General features: G+C 38.3%; 1 protein-coding gene across 12 annotated transcripts in view; it reads left to right on the top strand.

Annotated features, from left to right (window-relative positions):
• Positions 1–25,381, top strand: part of NFYA (nuclear transcription factor Y subunit alpha) — a 29,089-nt gene extending 3,708 nt beyond the window's left edge. For 4 of the 12 annotated variants that reach the window (XM_077904108.1, XM_077904104.1, XM_077904106.1 and 1 more), the window contains exons 2-10: positions 4,084–4,231; positions 6,044–6,130; positions 8,939–9,085; positions 15,278–15,409; positions 15,644–15,749; positions 17,429–17,595; positions 18,705–18,878; positions 19,721–19,822; positions 22,559–25,381. In XM_077904108.1, coding sequence (XP_077760234.1) covers positions 4,157–4,231; positions 6,044–6,130; positions 8,939–9,085; positions 15,278–15,409; positions 15,644–15,749; positions 17,429–17,595; positions 18,705–18,878; positions 19,721–19,822; positions 22,559–22,612 — 1,044 coding nt within the window. In that variant the 5' untranslated portion in view covers positions 4,084–4,156 and the 3' untranslated portion in view covers positions 22,613–25,381. The remainder of the gene's footprint in view (positions 1–4,083; positions 4,232–6,043; positions 6,131–8,938; positions 9,086–15,277; positions 15,410–15,643; positions 15,750–17,428; positions 17,596–18,704; positions 18,879–19,720; positions 19,823–22,558) is intronic. The other 8 variants (XM_077904109.1, XM_077904105.1, XM_077904114.1 and 5 more) reach the window with 7 other exon arrangements.
• Positions 25,382–26,118: the final 737 nt, after the last annotated feature.

The raw sequence follows: 26,118 nt of genomic DNA, 5'->3' as shown, positions 1-26,118 counted from the left end.
ACGTGCTAAATCCTTCTCACTTTGGATCAAGTCAGATGCCACATTTTCCTAAAGCCTTCTTTGACTTACCTATCTCACAGTGGAAGAAATGTTTTTTCTCCCTATTACTGTTTTACCTTCTCAGAGTTCCAGTACAGATTTTTACTTCTTTACCAAACTTAAAGACTGACATTAGGATTTTCATCAGAGTTTTCTTTTTATTTCTGAAACTTTAAGGATGATGTCTGGCAGATGGTGCATCATTAGTGGAGACAAGGAGCAAATTAGGAACTCCAATCCGGAAATCCCTCAGACAGCAGGGAAGCTGGACAGTCCTTTGTTCTCTGGTCTTTTATCAAACACAGATTAGGACCCATTTGTTGAGTTGTGAATTTAACGTAGTTGGTAATGCTGCTCTTTTTTTTTTTTTTTTTTTTTTTGTAATACAATAGGAAATATCAATGTGCATCTGTGTTACATAAAGATATACATTCTTGGAAATTTTGTTTCAGTTACCTTTTTTTTTTTCTATGTACTGGTTGCAGTAATCTGTGATACAAAATGTGTATCTTCCTGAGAATTGTGGTCAAAACAATCTGAAGGCACTGTAGTAGTCTTTACCTGGTAGTGATTGTTAAATATAGTAAATTCGAGGAGCTTTTCACATCCTTATCATTGAGCTTTCGGAAGTTTTAGTTTTAAAATGTGTAGGGCCACATAGAATGAGTTCCCAGTAGTCAGTTATGTTTAGCTTGCACTTTCAGGTGGGGAGGAAGAAGATTTTCATGCTAGCCAAAATATACACATAATCACTCTTTGAGGAAGAAACACCCAAAACTGTGTTAGGCTCAAGAGCTAGGCTGAATAAATCCAGCTGGCTTAATTTTGTTCAAATCTTGGACAGAAAAGCACTGGAGGGAAGACAATATCACATTGTATTGCAGTTTTGGCAACTGAGGTTCAAGGTAGTAGGAGCACATGGCTTCAGTGAAGCCAGTTGGGTACATAACTCACCATCAGTAGTCTCAAAATCATGTTGCAACCTGAGTCCCTCATTGATGTGAGAGATAATTGTTATTAGGTGGAGAAGTGTTTCCTTTTTCCCCTTCAGAGTACCATGGATCGAAATGTTTTTAAATTGGAACATTTGTATTACCAGTGTAAACTAGTTAAGAGGAAAATCTGTAGGACATTCTGTTTATTACTCTCTCACGTCCTTCATAAAATAAATTTCTGGAAATTAGTGACCAGGGAAAAAATCTCATACAGAGAGGGGATTTTGGTGAGGGAATGGTGGTGTTGAAAGGATATTCTTTCATGATCCTAATGTTTAAAATCAACTTTATTGAGTTACAGTTTAGACACAAAGGGTAATCATTTTAAGTATACATTTTAATCAGACAAGTTTCTACATCTATGTGACCATCATCACAATAAAAATGCATATAAAACATTTTCATAACCCCAGAAAGTTCCAGATGCTCTATCCCAATTAGCTTCCCACCCCCACCCCACCTTTCCAGTCCCAGGAAACCACTGACCTGCTTTCTGTCTCTAGATTATTATGGCCTTTTGAGGGTTTCATATAAATGGAATCACTTATGCTCTTTTGAATCGTGATCCTGAATTCTTTCATTTTATTGGTTTTTAAACATATATTGTGTTGCAGTTAGAAACAAGATAGTTTAGGGAAGAACATTTACTTCCCTCGCAGAGTCACTTTGTCTTGCTGAAAACCTGATTTTCCATACTGTTACCAGAATCTCTCAGGAGCCAATTAGTCAACCAGTTCAGAAGGGTAAAAATCAAAAAGTCAGTTTGTCAGTATGCAACAAGAGAGAACTCAAGTTTATTTATGTTGCTGATTGTATTTGTTCTCTATTGGCTTATCTAAATGTAAATCCAAATTATGGTTAGTTGCTTGGTGAGCATTCCATCAGAGCAAAGGGTAGTGAGTTAGAGAACCATATGGCCACGGAACATCATGCAGCGATGGCATAGTCATCTTGTCACTTATTTATGGTTCTTATACCATGTTGGTTATGAGAACTAGGCTACATTTTTAGTATAAAAATTTTCAAACATACAGTAAAGGTAAAAGAATTTTAAATAAACACCAGCATACCTATCACCTAGAGTCTCTCCTCTTAACACTACCATGCTTGATTTGTCAGCTATCTATCCATTCATCTATCAATACATCGTATTTTTGATACATTTCAGAGTGAATTTTATACCTAAATATACTTCTTCCTAAATACTTTACATGCACTTGAATATATTTTTATTTCTTTCACACCATATTGAGACAGTTTACAAGTGATTAATCTCCTCTACCACGTGTGGATTTTTGTAGAGTAGTGCATTTCTTTGCTGACGTAATATGTAGTTCATTTCGGCTCACATAACTTTATCATTCAAATTTTAGAATTTATGAAGGCCTGGAGTTGTGGGCAAAGATTTATCTATGTTTTGCTTATGTGTATCTGTACTTCTGCCATACTTCCAAGGTATATTACCCTTTGGTAGTTGGTATAATTTTAAATTTTTGAATCAAGTTTATCTAAGGTTCTCAAATACCATTTTCATTTATCTAATAGTGACCTTATTTTAAAAGAATCTTGGGATCCCTGGGTGGCGCAGCGGTTTGGCGCCTGCCTTTGGCCCAGGGCGCGATCCTGGAGACCCGGGATCGAATCCCACATCGGGCTCCTGGTGCATGGAGCCTGCTTCTCCCTCTGCCTATGTCTCTGCCTCTCTCTCTTTCTCTCTCTGTGACTATCATAAATAAATAAAAATTAAAAAAAAAAAGAATCTTTATGTGATAAGGGGTGTGAGAAGAGTTAATTTGACGTAGGCCTGGTTATTTGAAAATATTTAAGGACTTAACTCATTTTCTAATGTTTGAAATGATACTGTAGAGACAATATTGTGATATAAAGGTAAAGTCAAAAGAAGAGTCCTTCTTCTTTAGAGATAAGATACTAAAGTATTCACAGAATCTTAGAATAATACAGTGTCTGGGATTTACTGCAAAATAATTCAGGGGTGAGTGAAAATTGGATGAGATGTGTGACAGGATTGACCATGGAGTAAGATTTGGAGATGGCTGTGGGGGTTCATTAATAATGTTCTCAGTACTCTTCTTTTAAGATTTTATTTATTTATTGAGAGAGAGTGTGCACAATTATGAATGGGGGAGGGGCAGAGGGAGATAATTTTTAAAGATTTATTTAGAGGTAGAGACTGCAGGATGCGGGGAGGGTGCAGAAGGAGAGAGAGAGAATCTTAGACAAACTGTGTTGAGTGTGGAACCCAACAAAGAGCTCGACCTCATGACCCAAAGAAAGTTAAAATTATTTAATAAAGGGTAGGATATTGTAGGCATTCAAATGTAAGAGTGGGGGAAACTTACGTTCTTTTTAGAAAAACTTGTAGTCTTAATAGGTCATAAAAATTTTTCCTATTTAATCTATAAACATTTCTGCCATAAGTATAACTTCTTATTCCTTGCTCTGGATTAAAATGCAGATTCTTAAACCTTTGCTCAAGACTTCTCAATACTACTTAATGGAGATTTTGATATGAAGAATGGTTGACTTCAGGTCTGGGTAATTTCCTTACTAGGTAATAAGCAGTGAAGTTTTACACTGCAGACCATTTGTAGTGAACTAGAGTAGCGCTTTGGTATTGTATTGACGAGCAGGTAGCAAGTATGTGCTTTAAATTAAAGAAACTGTTTATCCTCTAAAGTACATGTGCAGACCTGAAAACTAGTGTTAAGTAGGCTTTGTAACAACATGTGGTATTGTAGTTTCCTGAGTGTTTGGAAGTTGGAAGTGTTGCCCTGGTAGTATTTGAAAGGTAAGGCTGCCAATAAGAAATAACTAAAAGCACTTCCAAGACATGTGAAATGGCATTATGAAATTGTTGGCATGAGCGTGCCTTGTCATCCTAGTTACAAATGATATCAAAAACGGACATTTCCTATTCTCTTACCTGTTGACTTGGGAATAAAGCACAACAATAAGTTATCAATGTCAATCATCTGGTGAGGCTTTTATTAACAATCTCACTTAGTTTCTTTCCCAACCTTTCTAATAGGAGTGCATTTCGCAGTCTTCTAGGATCTCCTGAGTGAAACTCACTGTGGACAGGATTCTAACTTGGAGGGATCATGGAGCAGTATACAGCAAACAGCAATAGTTCGACAGAGCAGATTGTTGTGCAGGCTGGACAAATTCAGCAGCAGGTATGGAAGTAAAACTGCTTTAAACAGCACAGTAATGGAGCCCAGAATGGCACCACCTACATGGGGAATTATTTAGAAGTACCAAATCTTATGAATAATAGGTCTGGTGACTTGTGCCAGAGTGCTTTTTTGAAGATTGGATTTGTTGAGATTTCTCTCATGTTCCATGTGTTCCGAGCTCTATATACAGTCCATGACCATATAGAATTTGCTCTTTTGGGGAGTCTGGTTTAACACTGAATTGCTCATTTCACTTTGCTAAAGTCAAAACCTAGAGTGTTCTCAGATGGAAATTTGGAGTTTTGGGGGTTTTTTTGAAATCATTTTTGTTGTTTTCCTTTCCTCAATTAAGCTAGCTTTGTGATCTTTTAAAAAAGGCTTTGGCCACCATGGATAAACCAAGATCGTTAGCATCTAAGAAATCTCCTGTTTTTTTTTATTTGATCCGTCATGGTGCTTATTTTGAAAATTCTAGTTCAGCATTAGGTTGATACTTAGCCACTTTTATGAATAAGCACATATGAGAATGGAACTCCCTGTTGGCTTACTCTTTAAAAAGATAGATGGCGGGGCAGTCCGGGTGGCTCAGTGGTTTAGCGCCGCCTTCAGTCCAGGGTGTGATACTGGAGACCCTGGATCGAGCCCCACATTCAGGTTCAGGCTTCCTGCATGGAACCTGCTTCTCCCTCTGCCTGTGTCTCTGCCTCTCTCTCTCTCTCTCTCTCTGTCTCTCATGAATGAATAAAAAAAAAAGGAAAGAAAGAAAGAAACCATGCTTTTGAAAATAAATAAAAAGATTGCTTTCTTAGGTTTATACAGAGATGACATGTTCTGATGCTCTGTACCTAGCTTTTTATTTTCATGAAAGTTTACTTGTATTTCTCCCACGAAGAAAATACATTTATTATGTATCACTTTGACCTTAGGCCAAGACTGGTGAATGTTTCGTTTCCATGAGGGAACTTAGATAATACAAAAAAGTAGATGGTCAAGAGTACAAAGGCTATTTTGATGATGAATTGTTCTTATTTAATGATCAAAGAAAGGAGCAACTCTTGATTAAAAGATATTAATTATTTAAACTCCTTCATTGGCTTTTCCTTCCACATAGCTGCTGTGTCTCTGGTAGCTTCCTTCAACTGCCTCCTTAGGAAAGGGGATTCCACAAAGGGCCCTCTATTCACACCACCCCCTGATGGATGAAGTCTTGTTTGGTCAGAACTTAACCATTAAAGGATATAAAAATTAGGTTAAATCACTGAAAACATTGCTTCTAAGGTAAATAAGTGAATACAAATAATCTTAGTTTGGGAACATGAGAGCAGTGACCAACATGAAGATGATTTTGGTTCACAGTGATTGCTTTATTCTCCTATCTGGCGATTACATTTAAGTCCCAGAAATTCTTCATTTTGGCTTCAAAGCTGTAAAAACCTGATAACTTTGTTTTTGTGAACTCATTTGAGAAAATAAAAAGAGCATTAAGATAACTTTAGGCAGAAGGATCAAATGCTTATTTCTGGAGGGAATGATTGCATTAAAAAAATTTGTGTCAATGATGACAACTATTGTTTTTGAGTCATGGAAATGTGTTTTGAGTTTCACTATGGGGACAAAGGGCTAATATCTTTAATCCTGTTACCTACAACAAAACAGTTTCAGCATAGGGAGGCTGTACAGTTTGAAAGTCCTCTGTTGGGTGGGGCTGTTGAAAGAAGACTCCCTCTCCCACAGGAGGTAAGGTGATCTCATGTCTTGAACTATACATTTCCTTCCTGATACATTTCAAGCTCTTCCTGTTCCTGTTCTCAGCAGCAGGGTGGTGTCACTGCTGTCCAGTTGCAGACTGAGGCCCAGGTGGCATCCGCCTCAGGCCAGCAAGTCCAGACCCTCCAGGTAGTGGTGCCCTCTCTGATTCTCTGTAAGCACTGCATGAAATTCTCCTGTCTTCATGTCTGGTGCTATTTGTGGTAGGATCTCAAAGAGGAATGACAAAGTCAGTTGCATGTTTCTGATGCTGTTAACTTGTCTTTGAGGCTTATAAGAGTCCAGTTTCCTTGTGTTTCATGCCCAGTCATGCAGTGACCCCAGTATCAATTTTCTGAAAATTAAATTTGGCGCTTGTGTTTCTTTGGGAATACCCGGGAAGGAAATGGCATAAGAGACAGTAAGAAATTCTTACAAGTGGCATTAGAATCTATTTAGAGCCCAAGCTGTATAATCAGGTTGCATGGTAAAATCTGTGGACTTGTATTTATAATAGTGGAATAAAAAATAGCTAGGGTTAGATTATGCTTTATTTTTGTTGAAAGGGCAATTTAGCTGCATAATAATCCTTGTACTTGGCAAGGTGTATCTAATCAATAAATCTGTTAATCTCTTAACTGCTGCCTTTTCACTACCCTTCCTAGGAGACCATGACCTGTTTTATTACTACAGGCAAAGATTACTCTATACCTCTTATTGGACAGAGGTGGAATTTGCTTTCTATAAGTCTTAGGTATTATTGCCACTATAAAAATTCTTACTTCACCAGAGCAGTTTCCTAACATTATGTATAGCCAAACTAAATATCCTAAGGTGGAGTTATATTTTGCCCGGTTCCTATGTAAAAATGAGAGTAGAAGCCTAAGTCTTTTCTGTGTCTGCAGGTTACTTTGATTAAAATGACTATTTTTGAGAAATTGGCAAAATTTAAATCACCCTGCCTTTTTTCCTCCATTAAATGGAAATGATTCAAAGTAGGAACTAGAATATAGAACAGGCATCTCACTTCAGTGCTGCTAAGCATCTGGCAGTTACCTGCCCCTCACCGTAATCATTTCACCCTAACCTTTGAGCCCTACCCCCGACCCCATATCTGCCACCAGTAGTGTCTGATGATGAGAAGCAGTCAGTTCTGAACATAAATTAGGCTAAAAAAAAGATGAGCTTGTAGGTACTCCCAAACCATGTTCAAATCTCAGAGTTCAACAGCTTGTTCTTCATGTTTTTCATGCTTGCTTCATCTTATTGATACATAAAACAGTATTGTCATTAACCATTTGTGGAATGGGAATGTAACATGCTCTTAACTGTATGGCTTCTTGTCTGATGCATGTGTCCTTGTAATCATTCATATGTTGTAAACACAGTGGGCTCCTTGGAGTCTCAAATGGTTTATCATGTGCACATTTAACATATTAGTGATGGGAGAAGTTCAAGATGATGGGTAGCCAGAAATTTATGAATAGTTGAGCCTTAACACTTTATGTTTCTTACTTATAGATTTTAAGAAAAATGGGGACAACTTTATGGAAATAATGAAAACCTTTCCTCTAGGGGTCTCATTATGTTGGAGAATTTTTAATACTTCTTTCAGTTACTCATTTAATAAATATTCAGAACAATTCTTTTTGATGGAGTATATGCAAACATTGGTGTAGCAAAGGGAATTTAATTTGATAAGGAAAGGAGAAAGCATGAGAGAATCAGATTGTAAAGTCCTTTAAAAAATAAAGTGGAATTTTTCAATGAACAGTTTATAAAACTTAGGATTTAAAAGTTCCTGAAGATTCTGATGCATTTGGTGGTGGTGGTGGTGGTACTGGTGAGGAGGGGGCCTTAATTTCTAATCTATCATCTAGGGAATATTGATCTTTTAACCAGTTACTGTTACTTGAACACGCTTTTCAATGGCATTAAGAATGAATATTTTAGCCCTATGAATATTCTTGTGTTCTGTTACAAATAATTCCTTGAGACAAAGACAGGATCTGGAAATGAAAGTTTTGGACTTGGAGCTATTCTTTTGAACATTCCATTTCATTTCTAACATGGTTTGTTTTTTTTGGCTTCCAGGGTTCATTCAATTTAGTGCTAGGTATTTTTATATTGGGACTCAAGATGTTATAGAGCATATATAATGCTCTGGCTTCTAGATTAAGCCATTTACTCATAGGAGCTTGGAAGTTGGGAGGTTTTTGGTACACTTGAGTGTACTCCCCAATTTATCACTATTTCTGCTAAAAACAAAACAACTATGCAGATATTGCAGGGTCCAGCGTGAGGAATTCCACCACAGAGTTTTAAAATTGACCAGAAGATATTTCTAGGACTTCTCTAGTGGGCTCTTGAAACAACCACAGGACTAGAATTCCCAGAGTGAAATGGAGGGCAAACGTTATATATTTCATTTATGCCTGAGAGACTATGGGGAGAAAGGGTCTTCTGCTTAAACTTCCAGAGCTGCTTGTTACCCAGCCTCCTGGAGTCATTGCTAGGTAGTTTGATTTATTCCTTCCAGGTTATTTAGAATTTGCACTCAACCACCATCACCACCATCAGCCCTCCCTCTCATTGCCTCCTCTCCAAGCTTCACAAGAAACTATTCCTGAATCTTAGTCTCAAAAAGCACATAGTCTGGATATTTTGATTAAGTGCTTCTCATGGATTTAGCCTGTATTTGATGACAAATACCTTATATCTTTTGAGACCCTGGGTATATTTCGTTATATCTGACCCTAAAGTATTCAACTTTGCATTTGGTCAAAGAGTGTTTTTGAAGAGGGTAACTTGAAAACAAGAACTTGAGACATATTTTCTTAGTCTCTCTTCTATCTTTTCCCGCTTTACGAAGGCAGCAGAATAGTTCCAGTGATTATCTTTTGGGAAAAACCATTTTTGTATCTTACATTATTTCATTGTTTTTACTTTATTTCCTTCTAGGTCCAGGGGCAGCCATTAATGGTACAGGTCAGTGGAGGCCAGTTAATCACGTCAACTGGCCAACCTATCATGGTCCAAGCTGTCCCTGGTGGACAAGGTCAAACCATCATGCAAGTACCTGTGTCTGGGACTCAGGGTTTGCAGCAGGTGAGCAATGCAAAAAATGTTTAGACAATATCAGAATAGATGTCTGAAAGAAGAGCTTGTTCGAACTATTTGTTGATTTGACATTTAACTGCCACCCTACATTCACAATTAGACGATTTTCTACTTTTGTACTATCAGGGATAGAAAGCAGAACTGTACAGAAATTGGATGTCTCTGGTGTAAGGACTGAGATGTTGGGCATGATCTTGAGTCAGTATATAAAGAATGCAAAAAAATAAGAATCTAGTTTAATAGAAGTAATTCATTGCTTTGATCTTTGTTGGAACTTCTGGCAACTGAGGGAATTTACAGTGTGATTTGGAAATTGTTTTTGGTTAGAAATGTTATCCTTTCATCTCTTTGCAAGTGATTTATAATTTGAATTATCTAGCAAGTAATGAACAAGAAAATACTTAAGTGCAAACCCATCACACACTTAGAGCAAAATGTATAACCCTTAAATACTTTAAGAGAACTAAAAAATGAATGGTATTTCTCTTTTGAAGTGAGGAAAAGAAAGGACAAAATAAGCAAAAAATAGGTTAAAATGAATGAAGTAGAAAATTAATAAAAATGTAGAAAGGGTAAATAAAAACTGATTCTGTAAACAGACCACTGAAGTAGCTAGGTAAATCTACGGGAAAGACCAAATCAGAAACAGAAAACAAAGGTAAACGAGACATGCAGCTTGGTGACATCAAAGTTTTAAAAACTAGAAGGATTGGGATCCCTGGGTGGCGCAGCGGTTTAGCGCCTGCCTTTGGCCCAGGGCGCGATCCTGGAAACCCGGGATCGAATCCCACGTCGGGCTCCCGATTCATGGAGCCTGCTTCTCCCTCTGCCTATGTCTCTGCTTCTCTCTCTCTCTCACTGTGTGCCTATCATAAATAAATAAAATTAAATTAAATTAAAAAAAAACAACTAGAAGGATTTTTATTGAGTTTGTAAAAATTATAAAGAGTTTATATCCAGTGCTGGGGTGGGTGTAGAGAAAAGGAAACACTCATTATTATTGGTAATTTCAAATTCTGAAGGCATCTCACTATTAAATACATAAATATAAACCTTTGATACTTCTGCTCAACTTCTGAGAATCCATTATGTAAGAAAAGCATCTGTGTACAGGGAAAAATGTACAGACCTTTATTGCAGCATTGTACTAGGTGTACTAGGAAAAAAAAAAAAAAAGGTACCCAACTGTCCATTCCATCAATAAGGATAAAGAAATGGTTGAATACATCATACTGCATATGTTCATATATGGAGCATTTTGTCCTTGTTAAAAAAGATGAAGTGTTTACCGGGTGGGTAGTCGATATTGAAGTATTTTTAGTGAAAAATAATTTGCACAGAAATATACTATGTGATTTCTGTAATGGATAGCTGAACACTCATGGGTATATATGTTTATGTGCACAGAAGTGGGGGCAAGGGAAAATTATTAACCTTTTAGTATATCTATATTTTAACAATTAAAATGATCACAATGATTTAATTTTTCTGGAGGAATTTAATGTAAGTTGAAAAAACCCAGCCACAATCACACTACTTGATAACTCTGAATTTTATATAAGCCCTTAATCATTTTATGTACACTTTGGGGGCATAATTATGCATATAGTTTTATGTGTTTGGTAGTGTTTTAGTTTGCTTTTATTAAAATTTAACTTACTTCCACATCATTTTCTTACCATTTTTAATCCCTTCATAATGATCAACCAATTTGATGAATCAGAATTTACAATCTACAGAGTAATTGTAAATTACTGGGATTTTTTGTACTGGGATTTTTTGTCTGTTTTGCTTTATTTTTAGTTTTTTGCTCTGATAGGTAAGGTTACCATAACTGTATTTGAGTGTGATTGCCTTATTTTTCAGTTGAATTCTTAGAGTAATTTCTTTGGAGTGAGGGGATTGTTTGAGTAAAGGGTAAGATCATTTTTAAGGCCGTTGGCATATTTTTGCCAAGATAGAGTTGTAGTTAGGATTAAAAATAGTTTCCACATTGCTCCATGCATAAATGTATGAGGCTTTAAATATATTTTGTGTGTGTGCTTGCTGCAGTGTTGTACTGCTGTTTCATTTCTGTCCCTTTTGTTGCCTCCTCTCCAGTCCCTTGCCACACCTTCCCCTCCACTGTTGAATAGAAACAGTGTGTTATAACGCTAGCAACAGTGTACTGTGAGTGTAGTGACCTGACTTTGATTCCCAAGTCTGCCATTAAACAAGATTTCTGATCCTGGCCAAGTCATTTGATTATCTGTGTTCTCATCCAAAAATGAAGTTTTTATATCAAGTAATGTTTAGGGTTCATTCCAGCTCTAAATTCTTTGATTTTATGGGGAGGTTTTTTTGGTCTTTAGGAGACTTTGAAAGGGTTATTTCTTTCATTCCCTTCCCTCCAAGTAGGACTGTAACTAATCAAACCATGCTGAAGAGATTCTTTTCTGTTAATATGTATAAAGCTCTAGGTATGAATCCATTGCATCCTTTAAAATGTTTAAGGTTGGGGATCCCTGGGTGCCGCAGCGGTTTGGCGCCTGCCTTTGGCCCAGGGCGCAATCCTGGAGACCCGGGATCGAATCCCACGTCGGGCTCCCGGTGCATGGAGCCTGCTTCTCCCTCTGCCTATGTCTCTGCCTCTCTCTCTCTCTCTCTCTCTCTCTCTCTCTCTGTGTGTGACTATCATAAATAAATAAAAATTAAAAAAAAAATGTTTAAGGTTTCAATCCCTTTTTTACTAGAAGTTGCTTCTCATCAGTGTTTTTTTTATCAGTGTTTTTTGAATAACCATTTCTTTTAGAAGAGTACTCCTTAACCTGTTTTTTGTTTTGTTTTGTTTTGTTTTGTTTTGTTTTTATTGCATGCTCTATATTAGAATTCCACTGAAATCTGTATCCCCGTAGAAAAGGTACAGGTGTCCAGATATATGCTAAATCTGTGTATAACTTTAGGTTAAGGTCCCTGGCTTAATACAGACAGGGGAACCAAAGTATAGAGTGAAGAAATAAATCCAGGAATATTGAAAGTTGATATATAACAAAAATAGTATGAAATATCAGGGAAGAAGTTGTCTAAGAATGACATAGAAAAAGAAAACATGGTTTTCTCATACTCATACTATATACTCATATACTTGGTATATTTGCAGGTTTAAATGTAAAAAAGCATACTTAGAAACTTAGATTTTAGGGGCACCTGGGTGGCTCAGTGGTTGAGTGTCTGCCTTTGTCTCAGGTTATGATCCTGGGGTCCTGGGATCGAGTCCTGCATTAGGCTCCCTGTAGGAAGCCTGCTTCTCCTTCTGCCTATTTCTCTGCCTTTCTTTCCGTGTCTCATGAAATAAATAAAATCTTTAAAAAAAAAAAACAAACTTTGATTTTATTTACAGGAGAATTTTGTTTATGTCATAGGGTATAAAAGGATTTTTTTAAAGATATAAAGACCAAATTGATGTGACTTCTTTAAAATAAAAATTTGTATATATCAAAATATAAATAAAAGACAAGGTACAGATATGCAGAAGGTATTTTTTTAACACACATAACTTGGATTGTATCCAAAATACTTGAAAAATATTTATGTATTGATACAAAAATAATAATCTAGTAGAAAAATGGGCAAAGAATATGAATAGATGGAAAAGGAAACCCTAATGACTAATAATAGGTATTCTTTGCTGTTTGAAACCCAGATAGGAATTAGATTCAGATAACTAAATAAATTTGTTCACTTATTTTTGTATTAGCCACTATCTAAATGTCAACCATGAGGCAAGTATTTGGAAAAAGTAGTCAAGACCCAGGTAGAGGATTCTGGGGAGATGGCAGAACAAGACATACCAGGAATCTGTCTCCCCACCTACCCAGTAATTGCATTGGCAAAATCTGTCTGACATAAACTATTTGGGGACTCTGGAGTCTATTGAAAGCTTTTTACTTCTAGGAGAAAGCATAGACTTCTGTTGAAGGTAATTTCAGTAAGTTTGAGCACTTAGCACAATAGCAGCTACCTAGCACCCTAGCAGGCAGTTGCATGCAGGTCTTTTTTTTTTTTTTTAAGATTTTATTTATTTATTCATGAGAGACAGAGAGAGAGAGAGAGGCAGAGACACAGGCAGAGGGAGATGCAGGCCCCATGCAGAGAGCCCGATGTGGAACTCTGTCCCGGGTCTCCAGGATCATGCCCTGGGCCGAAGGCGGTGCTAAACCGCTGAGCCACCCAGCCTGCCGGCATGCAGGTCTTAAAGCAGCTTATGTGGGCAGCTAATAGGAGCCAGGGTGAGCAAAATGGACCTATCCTCCAAAATCAGGGATCACTGATGGCTGCTTCTGATTGAAGGTGCAGGCGAAGGAGGCAGGCAGCCTGTGTCATCCATCATCACACTTCCCACGCTGTTGTAAGTCCCTCTCCCTCCAGCAGAAGTGATGGACTCCTAGAGAATTATAAAAAGCCAACAGCCTTCCCTGCCCCCTTCTTTTTTCTCTTTTTCACCCTTTGAGAGCCAACACCCTTCTCAAAAGAAGCTGAATATATGGGAAAATCAGAAAAGGACTGCACATTCTTGGGGACAGACAGGCACAGAAAAGACATGAGAAAGTCTTACCTTTATGCCTTAGTCTGATTTTTTTGGCACAGAGACTGCCTGCAACAGTCAAAACAATAACTAAACCTTGGGAAGGGCAAGAATCTGATTGTCACAACTATAACATTTTTTGACTTAATACGCAGTTTCCAACAAAAATTGTAAGGCATATGAAGAAACAGGAAAGTATGGCCCATTCAGAGGAAAAAATTAATCAATAGAGGCTATCCTTAAAAAGATATGCTGTTTTAAAAAAAAAAGATTTGCTAAGATAAGCACTTTAAAAATAACTGTCCTGAAGATGCTCAACTACAAGAAGATGTTGAAAAAGTCAGGAAAGCAGTGTAGGAACAAAATGGAAATATCAATAAAGAGATAGGAAACCTGAAAAGAAACTGTGGCACTGATAAGCACACTAATGGAAATGAAAAATTTACTAGAGTCAGGGCAAATTTGAGCAGATAGGAGAAAGAATCCACGAATTTGAAGATAAGGCAATGGAATTGATTGGGTCTGAGGAACAGAAAGAAAAAACTTTGGAAAAAAGTGAACAGAGCCTAAGGAAACTGAGTTCACTATCAAGTGTGTCAATAGATGCACTGTGGGAGTCTCAGAAGAGAAAGAGAACGGGGCAGGGAGAATGTTTGAAGAAATAATGGCTGAAGATTTCCCAAATTTGATGGAAAGACATTAGGATGAACTCAGAGACCCACAGCAAGACACATTATCATCAAACTTAAAAGCCATACATGGAGAACCATGAAAGCAAGAGAGTAGTGACTTGTCACCTACAGGGGATACTCAATAAGATTTTTAGCAGATTTATTATCAGAAACTTTGGAGGCCAGAAGGCAGTGGGCTAATATATTCAGTAGATTGATCATATGTCAGGTCACAGAGTAAGTCTCAAACTGCATACAAAGTATCTTCTCTGCTCACAGTGGGATGAAGTTAGAAATCAACAATAGAAATAAAAGTGGAAAATTAACAAATCTGTGGAAATAATCAGTGGATCAAAGGAGAAATTACATGAGAAATTAGAAAATATGAATGAAAACAAAGACCAAACATTACCAAAACTAATAGGACATTGCAAAAACAGTGTTGGGGGGAAATTGATGGCTGTAAGTGCTTACATTAAAAAATAAGAAAGATTGACAACCCACAACTTAACCTGGAGACTTAGGGAATAGAAAAAGACTGAATTAAGGCCAAAGCTGGCCAAAAGAAGGGGGAAAAATGAAATAGTAGAAAAACAATAGAGAAAATAAAAATAAAAGTTCTTTGAAAATAATAAAATTGACAAATCTCTAGTGTTAGAAACTAAAAAAGAGTCTCATGCCAACATGGTTATATATCATCTTTTTTAAAACTGACTTTGATTCCTTAAATCATCCTGTATCTAGGCAGCAGCTAAAATTCCCCCATTGTTTTGTAGATGAAAAACCACTTATGTCTAATTTATAATAGAGAGCAGAACGAGATTATTTTTTTTCCTCTTCAGAGCCTTTCTTGTTTTCTAAAGGAATTTGGGTAACTAAGATTCCAGGACCGAAAGAAACCAGTGCCAGCAGGGTACTAACCTTTCTCTGTGTTCTCTTGCACAGATACAATTGGTCCCACCTGGACAGATTCAGATCCAGGGTGGGCAGGCTGTGCAGGTGCAGGGCCAGCAGGGTCAGACCCAGCAGATCATCATCCAGCAACCCCAGACAGCAGTCACTGCTGGCCAGACCCAGGTAATTCCTTATCTCTGTCAACACAAGAGCACTGTCAGCTGATTTGGAAGGGTCAGACAGCTGAGCCAAATACTTCCCAGGTAGTAGAAATAGGGAAAGAAAATATCAAAAATGTTATTGTTGTTATTGTTGTTGTTTTCTTAAAAAGAAGGGTCCTTTAAAAAAAAAAAAGAAGAAGGGGTCCTTTGTGGTAGCTTTGGAGTCTATTAAATTGTCATGATCTATTTCCTTCAGACACAGCAGCAGATTGCTGTCCAGGGACAGCAGGTGGCACAGACCGCTGAAGGGCAGACTATTGTCTATCAGCCAGTTAATGCAGACGGCACCATTCTACAGCAAGGTAAGTGTGCCTGTCCATTTCTGTAGGACTTTGAGGGGCACCTCTTTTATCCTTGGAGCAAATGACTGCTTCAGAAATACTGTGGTTACCTCTGCACAACATACTTTTAAACAAAATCTTTTTAAATCTTCATTGATTGTTTTGTTGTCATTCATACGTGACCAGTATTGGTAACATTTGTTAGGCATACCTATAGTGGTTGTGAAAAGGCTGGTCCTAGAGATTTATTTAAGCTTTTGAGCCTTTCTGGGGGAAAAATATTTAGAAATAGAAGATTGGAAATAGTTTTATTATTGGTATTATTGGTAGTGGAAGAGAGAGATCAAAGTCAAATTGGCATTTAGTCTCATTGCTACTTACAGGTTTTTTTTTTTCTTCTGTTTTTTTTTTTCTTGTCCACTTTATTATTAATTTTTGCCCAAAAGACTTCTTATGTTCCTACTATGTATGCAGCACTTCACTAAGAAAGAAATTTTCTTCTCAGCCTCTAATCTATTACGAGAGATATATATGTGACCAAATAAATGCAGTGCAGAGCCTTTATAGAGGTGTGTTCTAGAAATAGATAATGCATAAATATAGGAGCAATGAAATCTGACTTGGGAGGAGAATGGACTTCAGAGAAGAGGAGGTGGCTCAAACTGAACTTGAGAGCTTTTGGAAGCATCTGTCAGAAAACTAAATTGGGAAAGGACATCTCAGAGTAGGAGTAAAAGTTTTACTTATGAGGGGTACCTGGGTGGCTGAGTCAGTTGGCTCAGGTCATGAGATCAAGCCCTACATTGGGCTCCAAGCTGGGCGTGGAACCTGCTTAGGATTCTTTCTTGCCCACTCCTCACCCCCACTTACATACACACCTGCTCTCTCAAAAAAAAAGAAAAAAAGTTGACTTCTGATTAAAATTAGCAGTATACAAGCTCCAGTGAGTACAGTAAGTGTGTGCTCCTGTGATTCAGGAGGAGGCTTGAACTGGATTGAGCCCAGGCAGGGGCTCAAACCAAAGTGTTTAGTTGAATTTTAAATTTTCTTTTTTTTTCTTTTTCTTTTTCTTTTTTTTTTTTAAGATTTATTTATTCATGATAGAGAGAGAGAGAGGCGGAGACACAGGCAGAGGGAAAAGCAGGCTCCATGCTGGGAGCCTGATGGGGGACTCGATCCCAGGACCCCAGGATCACGCCCTGGGCCAAAGGCAGGTGCCAAACCGCTGAGCCACCCAGGGATCCCCTTAAATTTTATTTCTACAACAGTTTGAGGCATTACCAATTTAGGATAAATAAATTATATATTTATGATATTTATAAAACTTTCATCCTCAACAGATTATTCCTGTAAATAAGAACAGTGGGTACAGCTGAAGTCAGATTGACCCTTAGAAGTGGAGGCCTCCAAACTTTCTCACCAGCCATTGAAAGCTATTATTGGGATACCCAGGGAGGTATCCACTTCAAGGATAATTTTATCAGATCTGGAACCCAGATAGTGAATAGAAAATCAAAGATAGTGATTACTTGGATTACATGCAGCAAACCAGGCAGAGAGTAGGAGAGGCTCTCCCTTTGTGCTGTTTAGTATGCTTTTCCAGGGTAAATAAGTGTGTGCCAGATAGAAGAGGGACTAACTGTGTTCCCTTCTTTCTGTGTACCTGTTTTTTGTTTGTTTTATGTTTTATTTTCTTAAAGTTACAGTCCCTGTTTCAGGCATGATCACCATCCCAGCAGCCAGTTTGGCAGGAGCACAGATTGTTCAGACAGGAGCCAACACCAACACAACCAGCAGTGGGCAGGGGACTGTCACTGTGACACTACCAGTGGCAGGCAATGTGGTCAATTCAGGAGGGATGGTCATGGTAAGAAAATGCATTCTTCACCTTACCACTCTCTGTCATTTATCTTTCTGTATATTTCTTTGTCATTGAAAATTTTTTTGGACTTGCAACTTGATGTCTTTCATAAAGCTTATTGAAAATGCTGACCCCTTGGGATCAAATTGATCCTTAAGGCACTTACAGAGGTCTGCTTTTGCAAGAAACATTACATTGAACTATATAATTCATTCTGAGCACCTACTATGTGCTGGGGACTATTCTAGGTGCTAGAGATACAGCAGAGGATAAACAGAAATACCTGCTTTTGAATAATTTTATTCAGAATTCAAATAATGAAGACAGACTACTAATCTTTGGGAAATGGGAAATAAATTGCCCACAGTGAGTGAAATAAGAAGCTCAAAATTAGATAGCAATCAATAAAGAAACCAAAAAAAATGTATGCTACAAAGACATTGGGAAAATAGGGAAGGAGAGATGAGTAGTGGTGTGAGCAGAGGCTAAGTCCTCCTGTCCAAATTGGATGTCAGTGCACAGTACCTAAAATGAGTAAATGAAGGACAAGTAATAGAAGCCTGCGCACAGAGGTGGAGGAAGCTACCAGAAGAAAACAACATCCATTCAACACATCATAGTTGGGAAGGGAATGGGGCTTGGGAACCTGTTACTGATTTCCTCTTACATTTAGTATGGTGTTTTTAGTTTTAGTTTGTTTAGAAAAATTAGGATTGAATCAGTAAGTAGTTAATTAAATTATGTAACCATAAGCATTTGGGTCAATCTCTGCCAACCTACCTTTGTACTGTTTCATTATTTATAATTACTCTTCCTGACCATTAGATGGCAGCAGACTTTCCTAGAAATGGAGCCATACATAGGTGGACCAGAATTTGGACATGGTTGTGACATTCGTCAGTGGGGCTCCTTGGCTCCCTATGACAAAATCTTCTGGAATGTTGGTTTAAAATGCAGACCTTGAGTGTTAATGTTCTCCAGGAATCTGCATTTAACTAAGTATTCTATAAAAGCTACTCTTTGTAGCATTTAGAAAAAAATAATAGGGGCCAAGAAATAGTTTCCTTTGTCTTATATGCCACTATTTAATAACCTGTGGTTTTCTCTTCACACAGATGGTGCCTGGTGCTGGCTCCGTACCTGCTATCCAAAGAATTCCTCTCCCTGGGGCAGAGATGCTCGAAGAAGAGCCTCTCTATGTGAATGCCAAACAGTACCACCGTATACTAAAGAGGAGGCAAGCCCGGGCTAAACTAGAGGCAGAAGGGAAAATTCCAAAGGAAAGAAGGGTGTGTATAACAACTGAAAGAAGAAAGAGAAAGGGCAGGGACGTACTTTTGAAATTACCTTTTATATGGTTTGTCTCCTTGAGCACCTTCCAAACAAATGAAAGTAAATAGAAGTTATCTTTTGTTAAAGTTAGCATTTGTCATCATTCCGTGTGGCCGCAGCTACAATAACAAAACCGTAACAGTGGCTTCAAAAAGAGTTTATTTTTTTTCTTACATAAAAAAAGTCTGGAGAGAGATTGTCCTGGGCTGGTAGTCCATTTCCACGGTCAGTTCTTATGATCCTCTCTCCTCTGGTGTCACTATTCTGATGGCCTTAGTATGTTAGTTACAGTCCAGGATGATGGGTTGGGTTCCAGCCTAGGAAGAAAGAGAACAAGAAGAGCATTCTTCCTCAAGGAAACTTTCATGAAGCTCTATAAATCTCATTAGCCAAAATTTTATTACATGGCCACTTACCTGCAGATGAGGCCAAGAAATGCAGGCTTTTGGTTTTTTGTTTGTGTGTTTTTTTTTTTTTTTTTTTTTTACTGAACTGCCATTTGCTCAACTAAAATTTGATCTGTTACTGAAGCAAAGGAGAGGGGATAGAGAAGTATAGATAGTGATCGTTGCTACACCTTTGAGGAATCTTTATTATCCGTTTAGCACTTAGATCTTTATGGTAGTTAATACACAGTTCAGCTGCTGCCTATAGTTTACTCTTTTTCCATAATTCACAGTTATAATTGCCCCTGGTGGCTCTGATGATAGCTTCCCTGAACTTCAGAGAAGAGGATTTGTGCATGAGATAACCATGCTGGTTCCAACTAGTACCTTTATTTATTTCTCTGGTTTTTTAGAAATACCTGCATGAGTCTCGGCACCGTCACGCCATGGCTCGGAAGCGTGGTGAAGGTGGACGGTTTTTCTCTCCAAAGGAAAAGGATAGTCCCCATATGCAGGTGAGTATGATACATTTTATTCTTCTCTTCTTGCCGTGTATTTTCTTGGGAAGAGCATTCAGAGTCCTCTTCTTACTTTCACACCAGAGACTAATTACATTCTCTAGTTGAATGCAATGTTGTGTCTCTTAGATTCCTTTTGACCTTAAAGCACTATAGGTGTTCAGTCCAGTGGCCTTTTTTCTTTCTCATCTTTGCCAGTTGTTACTATTAATTCCTTCTTAGAGTTCTCACTTTTCTTTGTTTTAAAAGTTTTATGGTTTCTTTAGTGTAATAGCATGACCAGCAGCAGCTAACACTTAACTGCTGTGTGTCAGCCATTACCATAAGCATTTTTTTTTTCATTGAATCTTTAGAGCAACCTCAAGCCCCATGAGGTGAGAATTCTTATTTCCATTTTTCAGTTGAATCTGAGGCTTAGAGAGGTTAAGTAGTTTGCCCAAGGTAAAAATAACTAATAAAATGGTGCACCTGAAATTTAAAGCCAGTGTAATTCCAGAATGTATTTGTAACTGCTGTTCTTCACTGATTCTTACATCTGATTCCGCTGATTATACTTATCAGCATTTCTGAATCAGTATTTCCAAAATAGAACTCTTGGTTTTTATTCTATTTTTTTATCCCTCAACCAGTCACTTATCTCAATGAGTGACCTGTCTATCCACCGAGTTGCTAAAGCTTGAATTGTTCAATTCTTGAAAAAGTCCTCTTGGTTTTACCTTTAGAATAAAATCTGAATCAGTTTTCATTTTTTCCCTTCCAACTGACATCAGCCTGGAAAAATCCTCTCTTCTTTTGCTTCAGTTTATGTAACAGCTGCCTATTGGTATCCTTTCTCCCATTCTTATGCTCCTGTCATCCATTCTGCACATCTTCCTGGGGTCTTCTTAAAATGTGTGTCATCTCACATCACCATCCTGCTTATACCACTTCCATGCCTGCCATTTCCCACATGCACATAGACTAAAATTCCGAGTGCTTACCAATGGCCAGAAAGGCACTGGTGTGATCTAGCTCCTGCCTACCTCTGGCTTCATTTCCTCCTGCTCTTGGTCTTTATGCTGTTGCTGTACTGTTCATTGGTCTGTCTCCTGCCATAGGACCTTTGTCTTGAAAATAGCTAATCTCTAAAGCTTTTCACTTCCATCTTCTTGTGTGATTGGATCTTTTGTACCTTTCAGGTCTTGGTTTAAATCTGAGGCTAGAACCAGGGTAGATCTCTTGCACCTCATTTTTTCATATCTTCCTTTTCTTCTTGAGCATCAAAATAGTCAACTTGTTTTATTTGTGTAATTGTGCAGTTGATGCCTTCTTCACTAGACTGTTAGCTGTGTAGAGAGTAGAGAGTTGTTTTGTTCTCCATTGTATTGACTGGACTTAGCATAATGCCCAGTCCAGAACAAGCACTTGGTAAATGTTTGTTGAATTCTTAGATTCCTCTCATTTCCTGATACTTTATTCTGTGTGACCATTATATCTCACTTACACTGTTGTCAAATCAGTTTTTATAAGCTAGTGTTTTTTAAATCATGTTGGTTTTCATTTCTTACCGCATCAGATCCCAAGCTGTTTCTGTATGACATCCAAGCAGCTTGGCCTCCTCACCCCTTTCAGTGTCAGACTGGGAATCCTCAGTATTTCCACACATCAGCACAAATTCCTTTTTTAGTGCTATTCATTCCTACCTGTAGTCTGGGAGCCCCTGCTTTCTCATCATCTGTTCCGGCGGTATTTGGATCTAGAGTGCCATCTATGGATGTAATGCTAGGAACTCTCCTAATTCTGTGTGCTAGCAATAGGATTTTGATCAAGGTACTTGGCTTCCTTTGGCCTGAGTTCCTTCACCTGTGAAATAGGCTGCTGTTGTTGATACTTCATAGGACCATTGTGGGGATTTTGTGCAGTAAGCCACATTGGACACCTACGTAGCACATTATTATTTTGAGGCCTCAGTAAATGCTGGTTATTGTTCTTATTCATTGTTCAAGACCCCACTGCAGTCCTACCACCTCCAGAAATCTTTTAGCTTTTTCTTAGATCCCATCAGTTGAAACTTCAGAGCCTTGGTGTGGAGGAACTAAAGGCGGATATTGTGGAGTGTTGGAAAAAGTTTCAAAGGACTGATGCTTGTCTTAACACTGCAGGTTTTAAGTGGGAGGCAGCAGGCAGAATTTAGTGGAAAGAAGGTTAAATGGGAGCCAAGAGATTTGGGTGTTATTTCTTGCTGGGTTGCTGACTAACTTTTTTCACTCTAGTCCAGGCAAATCACTTTATCCATCTAGGCTTTGGATTTACCTACAAAATGAGTGCATTAAAATAAAGGCCAATGTCCTTTCCGGCCTAAATACTGAGTGCTTAGTATTTAAATATGATCAGAAAACCATCACACAAAAATAAAGCATGACATGATTTGTCTTGGCCACCTCAGGACCCTTAAACTTGAAAGGTAAAGTACAACACAGGGTTCTCTTAGGAAAGAGATACACTGTCAACTCTGGAGTGCTTGGAAATGGAATGCCAGGCTGGACTTAACAGTCCTTTTATGCAAAGGTTTGTTATTTCTTCTTTCCTTATGGAGCTGCATTTTAATCCATGTAGGTAGACTTAGATGCATTATTGGCCTTTGGTGTATTTAGCAAAATTGTATGTATTCCTCCTTGATGAGGAGGAGTTAGAGCCTTGAGTTCCCTATTACTTCTGCAGAGGATTTTAATCACTATTATTCTTTGTCTTTAGGATCCAAACCAAGCAGATGAAGAAGCAATGACACAGATCATCCGAGTGTCCTAACCCCAGGCCATGTGATGGAGCAGATCAAGGTCATGTTCCTCGCCACTGCTTCCCACTGTTCCAGGAAATTGATCACCTCTTCCGATGGGACACTGACGATTACGTGCTGCCCTTTTCTACAGGACAGAAACCACTTAGTTTTTAATAAGTGGCTCAGTATTATAATTGCAGCGATGTCTGGCAAATTGAAGTTGCAAGCCTTTGTCTCGCCCTTTCAGACAGGACCTATTTCAGACTGTTGATGACATTGACATTTCATGGATTAGGATGATGCAAGGGACCGGTGCACGTAAGTGCACACACAGCACTTATGTTGGCTTCTGAAGCCAGCCAGCCATCTTAGCAGGGGAGAATAACCTTCTCAACCAAGACTGCAATCAGGGAAGCCTACGCCCACTCCTTCCCATGGAATCTAAGCAGCATCTATCCTCTGATGGGGGATCTCAGGCTGACTCACTGGACACTTTGTATTCAGAGGTGGCTTCCAAGCAAGGAAGCTCCATCTCATGACATGGAAACAATAAATTCTCTGAGATACATTCATCTAATCTGTGGTAATAATAGGAATCTCTGTCTACCCAGATGATAGATTGTTATTTTTGGACTCCAGCCAAGAAAAAGCTAACTCTGGGGATAGATGACAAAAGACTCCAGCATTAAAAATAGAAATTGCTGAATCTCTCTTTTTTTAAAGCTTTGACAAGTTGTGGTCTGTTTGTCTGCTGACAGATCATCTGGACCATAGTTCTTGCTTCTGCTACTTTTAAAGACAATTTAGAGGGTACTGGACCTTTGAAACTGCCTTTCCTAAGTAGAAAACAAAACCATAGAACAACTTCTGTGCTGAAGTGCTGAGGACATTTGTAGTAACTCCTAAACAGAAAGCCAAACTAGAGGGGTTGTTTTGTTTTGTTTTGTTTTTTTAAGTAGGCTGCACACCCAGCGTGGAGTCCAGTGCAGGGCTTGAACTCACATCCCTGAGATCAAGACCTGAGCTGAGATCAAGAGTCAGATGCTCCACTGACTGAGTCACCCAGGTGCCCCTAGAGATTTTCAATCATAGGCTTTATGACACCATTTGTGGGGAAGAGAAGGGTTCACACATGTTTCAGTCTAGCAGGAGAAGAAAGTAGTATATATATATATATATATATATATATATATATATACACACACACACACACCCATGTTTGTCATGTAGCATGATTCTCCAATGGATGGATGCCTGGGATGGATCATTAAGATGAAAAGAATAATTTACATTTATACTTTAACCTTTTAACAAGCATGGACAGGGAGAAGTCTGAGAAGTGCTCTTTGACAGTTTCTGTCTGGAAAGCATTGTTCAATCACACTCTCCTGGATGTATTCCAACTCCCCTCAAGTTTTAAGGAGAATGTGTTGGCTTCTCTCCAGCACTTTGTTCTGTGCTGGACCCAGAGAGCGAACATTCGCTTTCTTCCCCTGGCAGCTGATTCTTCGGTGCCAGTTTCCATGTTTTCCCTTTTCTACATAGGCCTTGTACAGCAGAAAGGTTTTTACATTGCATCCATGTTCTGGGGATAAGCTGCTGGTTGGTAATGGTGATGCCTGCAGGGTCAAGCATTGGGCCACAGTTCCCAGGATGGACTGTGCCTCGGAAATCTCTCTCTTTGCTGGATGTTGAAGCTGGAGGAATAAAGATATTTCAAAAAGAGTTGCTTCCTTCTCTAGAAACAAGGAAGATGTAATTCTTTTGAAGATCACTTGGGTTTGATTTAAATACCAGGAGTAAGGATTGGCACTTTGTGTGATTTCACTTTCATCATATTAAGAGGGAAAAGAAAATAAACCCTCTGAAGAAAATATCACAAAGGGAAATAATAGTAATGATAGAAACAGGTACAGACCTTTGCAAAGAAAGCAAAAAGTGAAGTATTTCCCTAGTCCTTGGTATCATCTGTCCTATCTTTTAGATGTCAGGAGAGGCCAACCCTTCAGTAGGCTCACTAGAAATTTCTGGCTCTTTAAGTTTCAGACACTGGCTTTATTCAGTAGGGCCCAAGTTTTTTGGATGATAGTTCACTAAAAACAATGAGAAATTTCTATCCCTTGGTGTGTTTAGGAGTCTCTAAGATGCAGAGCTCAGAAAGAAAGTTCTCAGATCTAAGCCAACAGCAGTTCTAAAATGCTATTTATTTGTGTCTGTAAGTTTGTACATAGTAATATCAACCTCATATTGTTGCAGGTGTTTTTTTTTTTTCCATAAGTTTTGAGTTGTGTTTTGTTTGAAATGAAATGCTTCAGTTGTCATTTTGTCACTGCATTTCAGATAGCTCATGGCCCTTTTATTTGGCCATTTTAGCACACCATAATAACCCACAAAGTGGGGGGTTTGAGATTTGGACTTTTTCTTTGTTACTAGAAGTTCTTTTATTTGTCCTTGTGACTGTAGTGATGACATCATAGATGCAGAAAGAGTGAATGGATGAGTGAATAATTGGTTCAATGCATAGTTACTTCACTTCCTGAGTGCTCTTTTTGACAAGATAATTGTAAATGTATATATTTTAATTGCACTGGTACATTGAACATGTCAGTGTCTATACCACTGGACCAACAGAGCTTTTTCTGGCTGTTGGGTGCCTGATAATAATGTCTTGATTTTCCTTTGGGACTCAACAATATAGGTTTTTCTCCCAGCACTAGGGGGAGTACAAATGACAGATCATTGATGTCACTGCAATTGTTATTTTTTAAAATAAATTTGTAAAAATAACTAAAAAATGATTTGAATTTTGACATTCCTTGGGTTCTAGGTTGTGTTTATAATACTGAAATCATGATCTTTGTAGACAGACATGGGACCACTGTAGACAGGAGTGTCAAACTTGTAGTGTCCAGGCCTTCCAGTTGTATATTGCCCTTCCTGTCTTTTTCTTCCCTTTTGGCCCTCCACCCTACTGAGGAGGTATTTTGTCACCTGTGCACTGATCCTGTATATGGTCTCACTAGTGAAATGTTTACCAGAATTTGATAAAGTAATTCTACAAGCAAAATAAGCTTTTTAGTTATTGATGTAGAGAACAAAGGTCAAAGCAATAGAGAAAAAAAGTTAAAACTTCCTTACGACTTACAGTCCATTGACAAGCACTTGAGACAGGCAAAGTGACCTTCTTCTAGGAACTCAACTGCCTAGATATTAATACTTTGCTAAGGGAAAACGCAGCCTTAGTTTGACATTAGCCCAACCTCCAGGATCTTGTAAATCTCCTTTAACATATAAAAGTTCCTTTAAACTGCTTTTATTGCTACTCCCCAAGATACACGTTGGCAATCATCCCCCAAGCATACGGCCCACTGATATACATCTGAAGGGTCTCATGACTTAGGATTTTGGTAGATGTAATAAATGGCCCCTCACGTTCCTGGAAACCTTGCTAACAAATTTCTTAGAGACTTGAACTATACCTAACACCCTCCCAACTTGATACAATCAGCGACTCCCCAGAACCCCAGTGCAGCTC

This window comes from Canis aureus, chromosome 7 (genome assembly GCF_053574225.1).
Source record: "Canis aureus isolate CA01 chromosome 7, VMU_Caureus_v.1.0, whole genome shotgun sequence".
Taxonomy (NCBI): Eukaryota; Metazoa; Chordata; class Mammalia; order Carnivora; family Canidae; genus Canis; species Canis aureus.
This window is presented reverse-complemented; position numbering and strand designations above follow the sequence as displayed.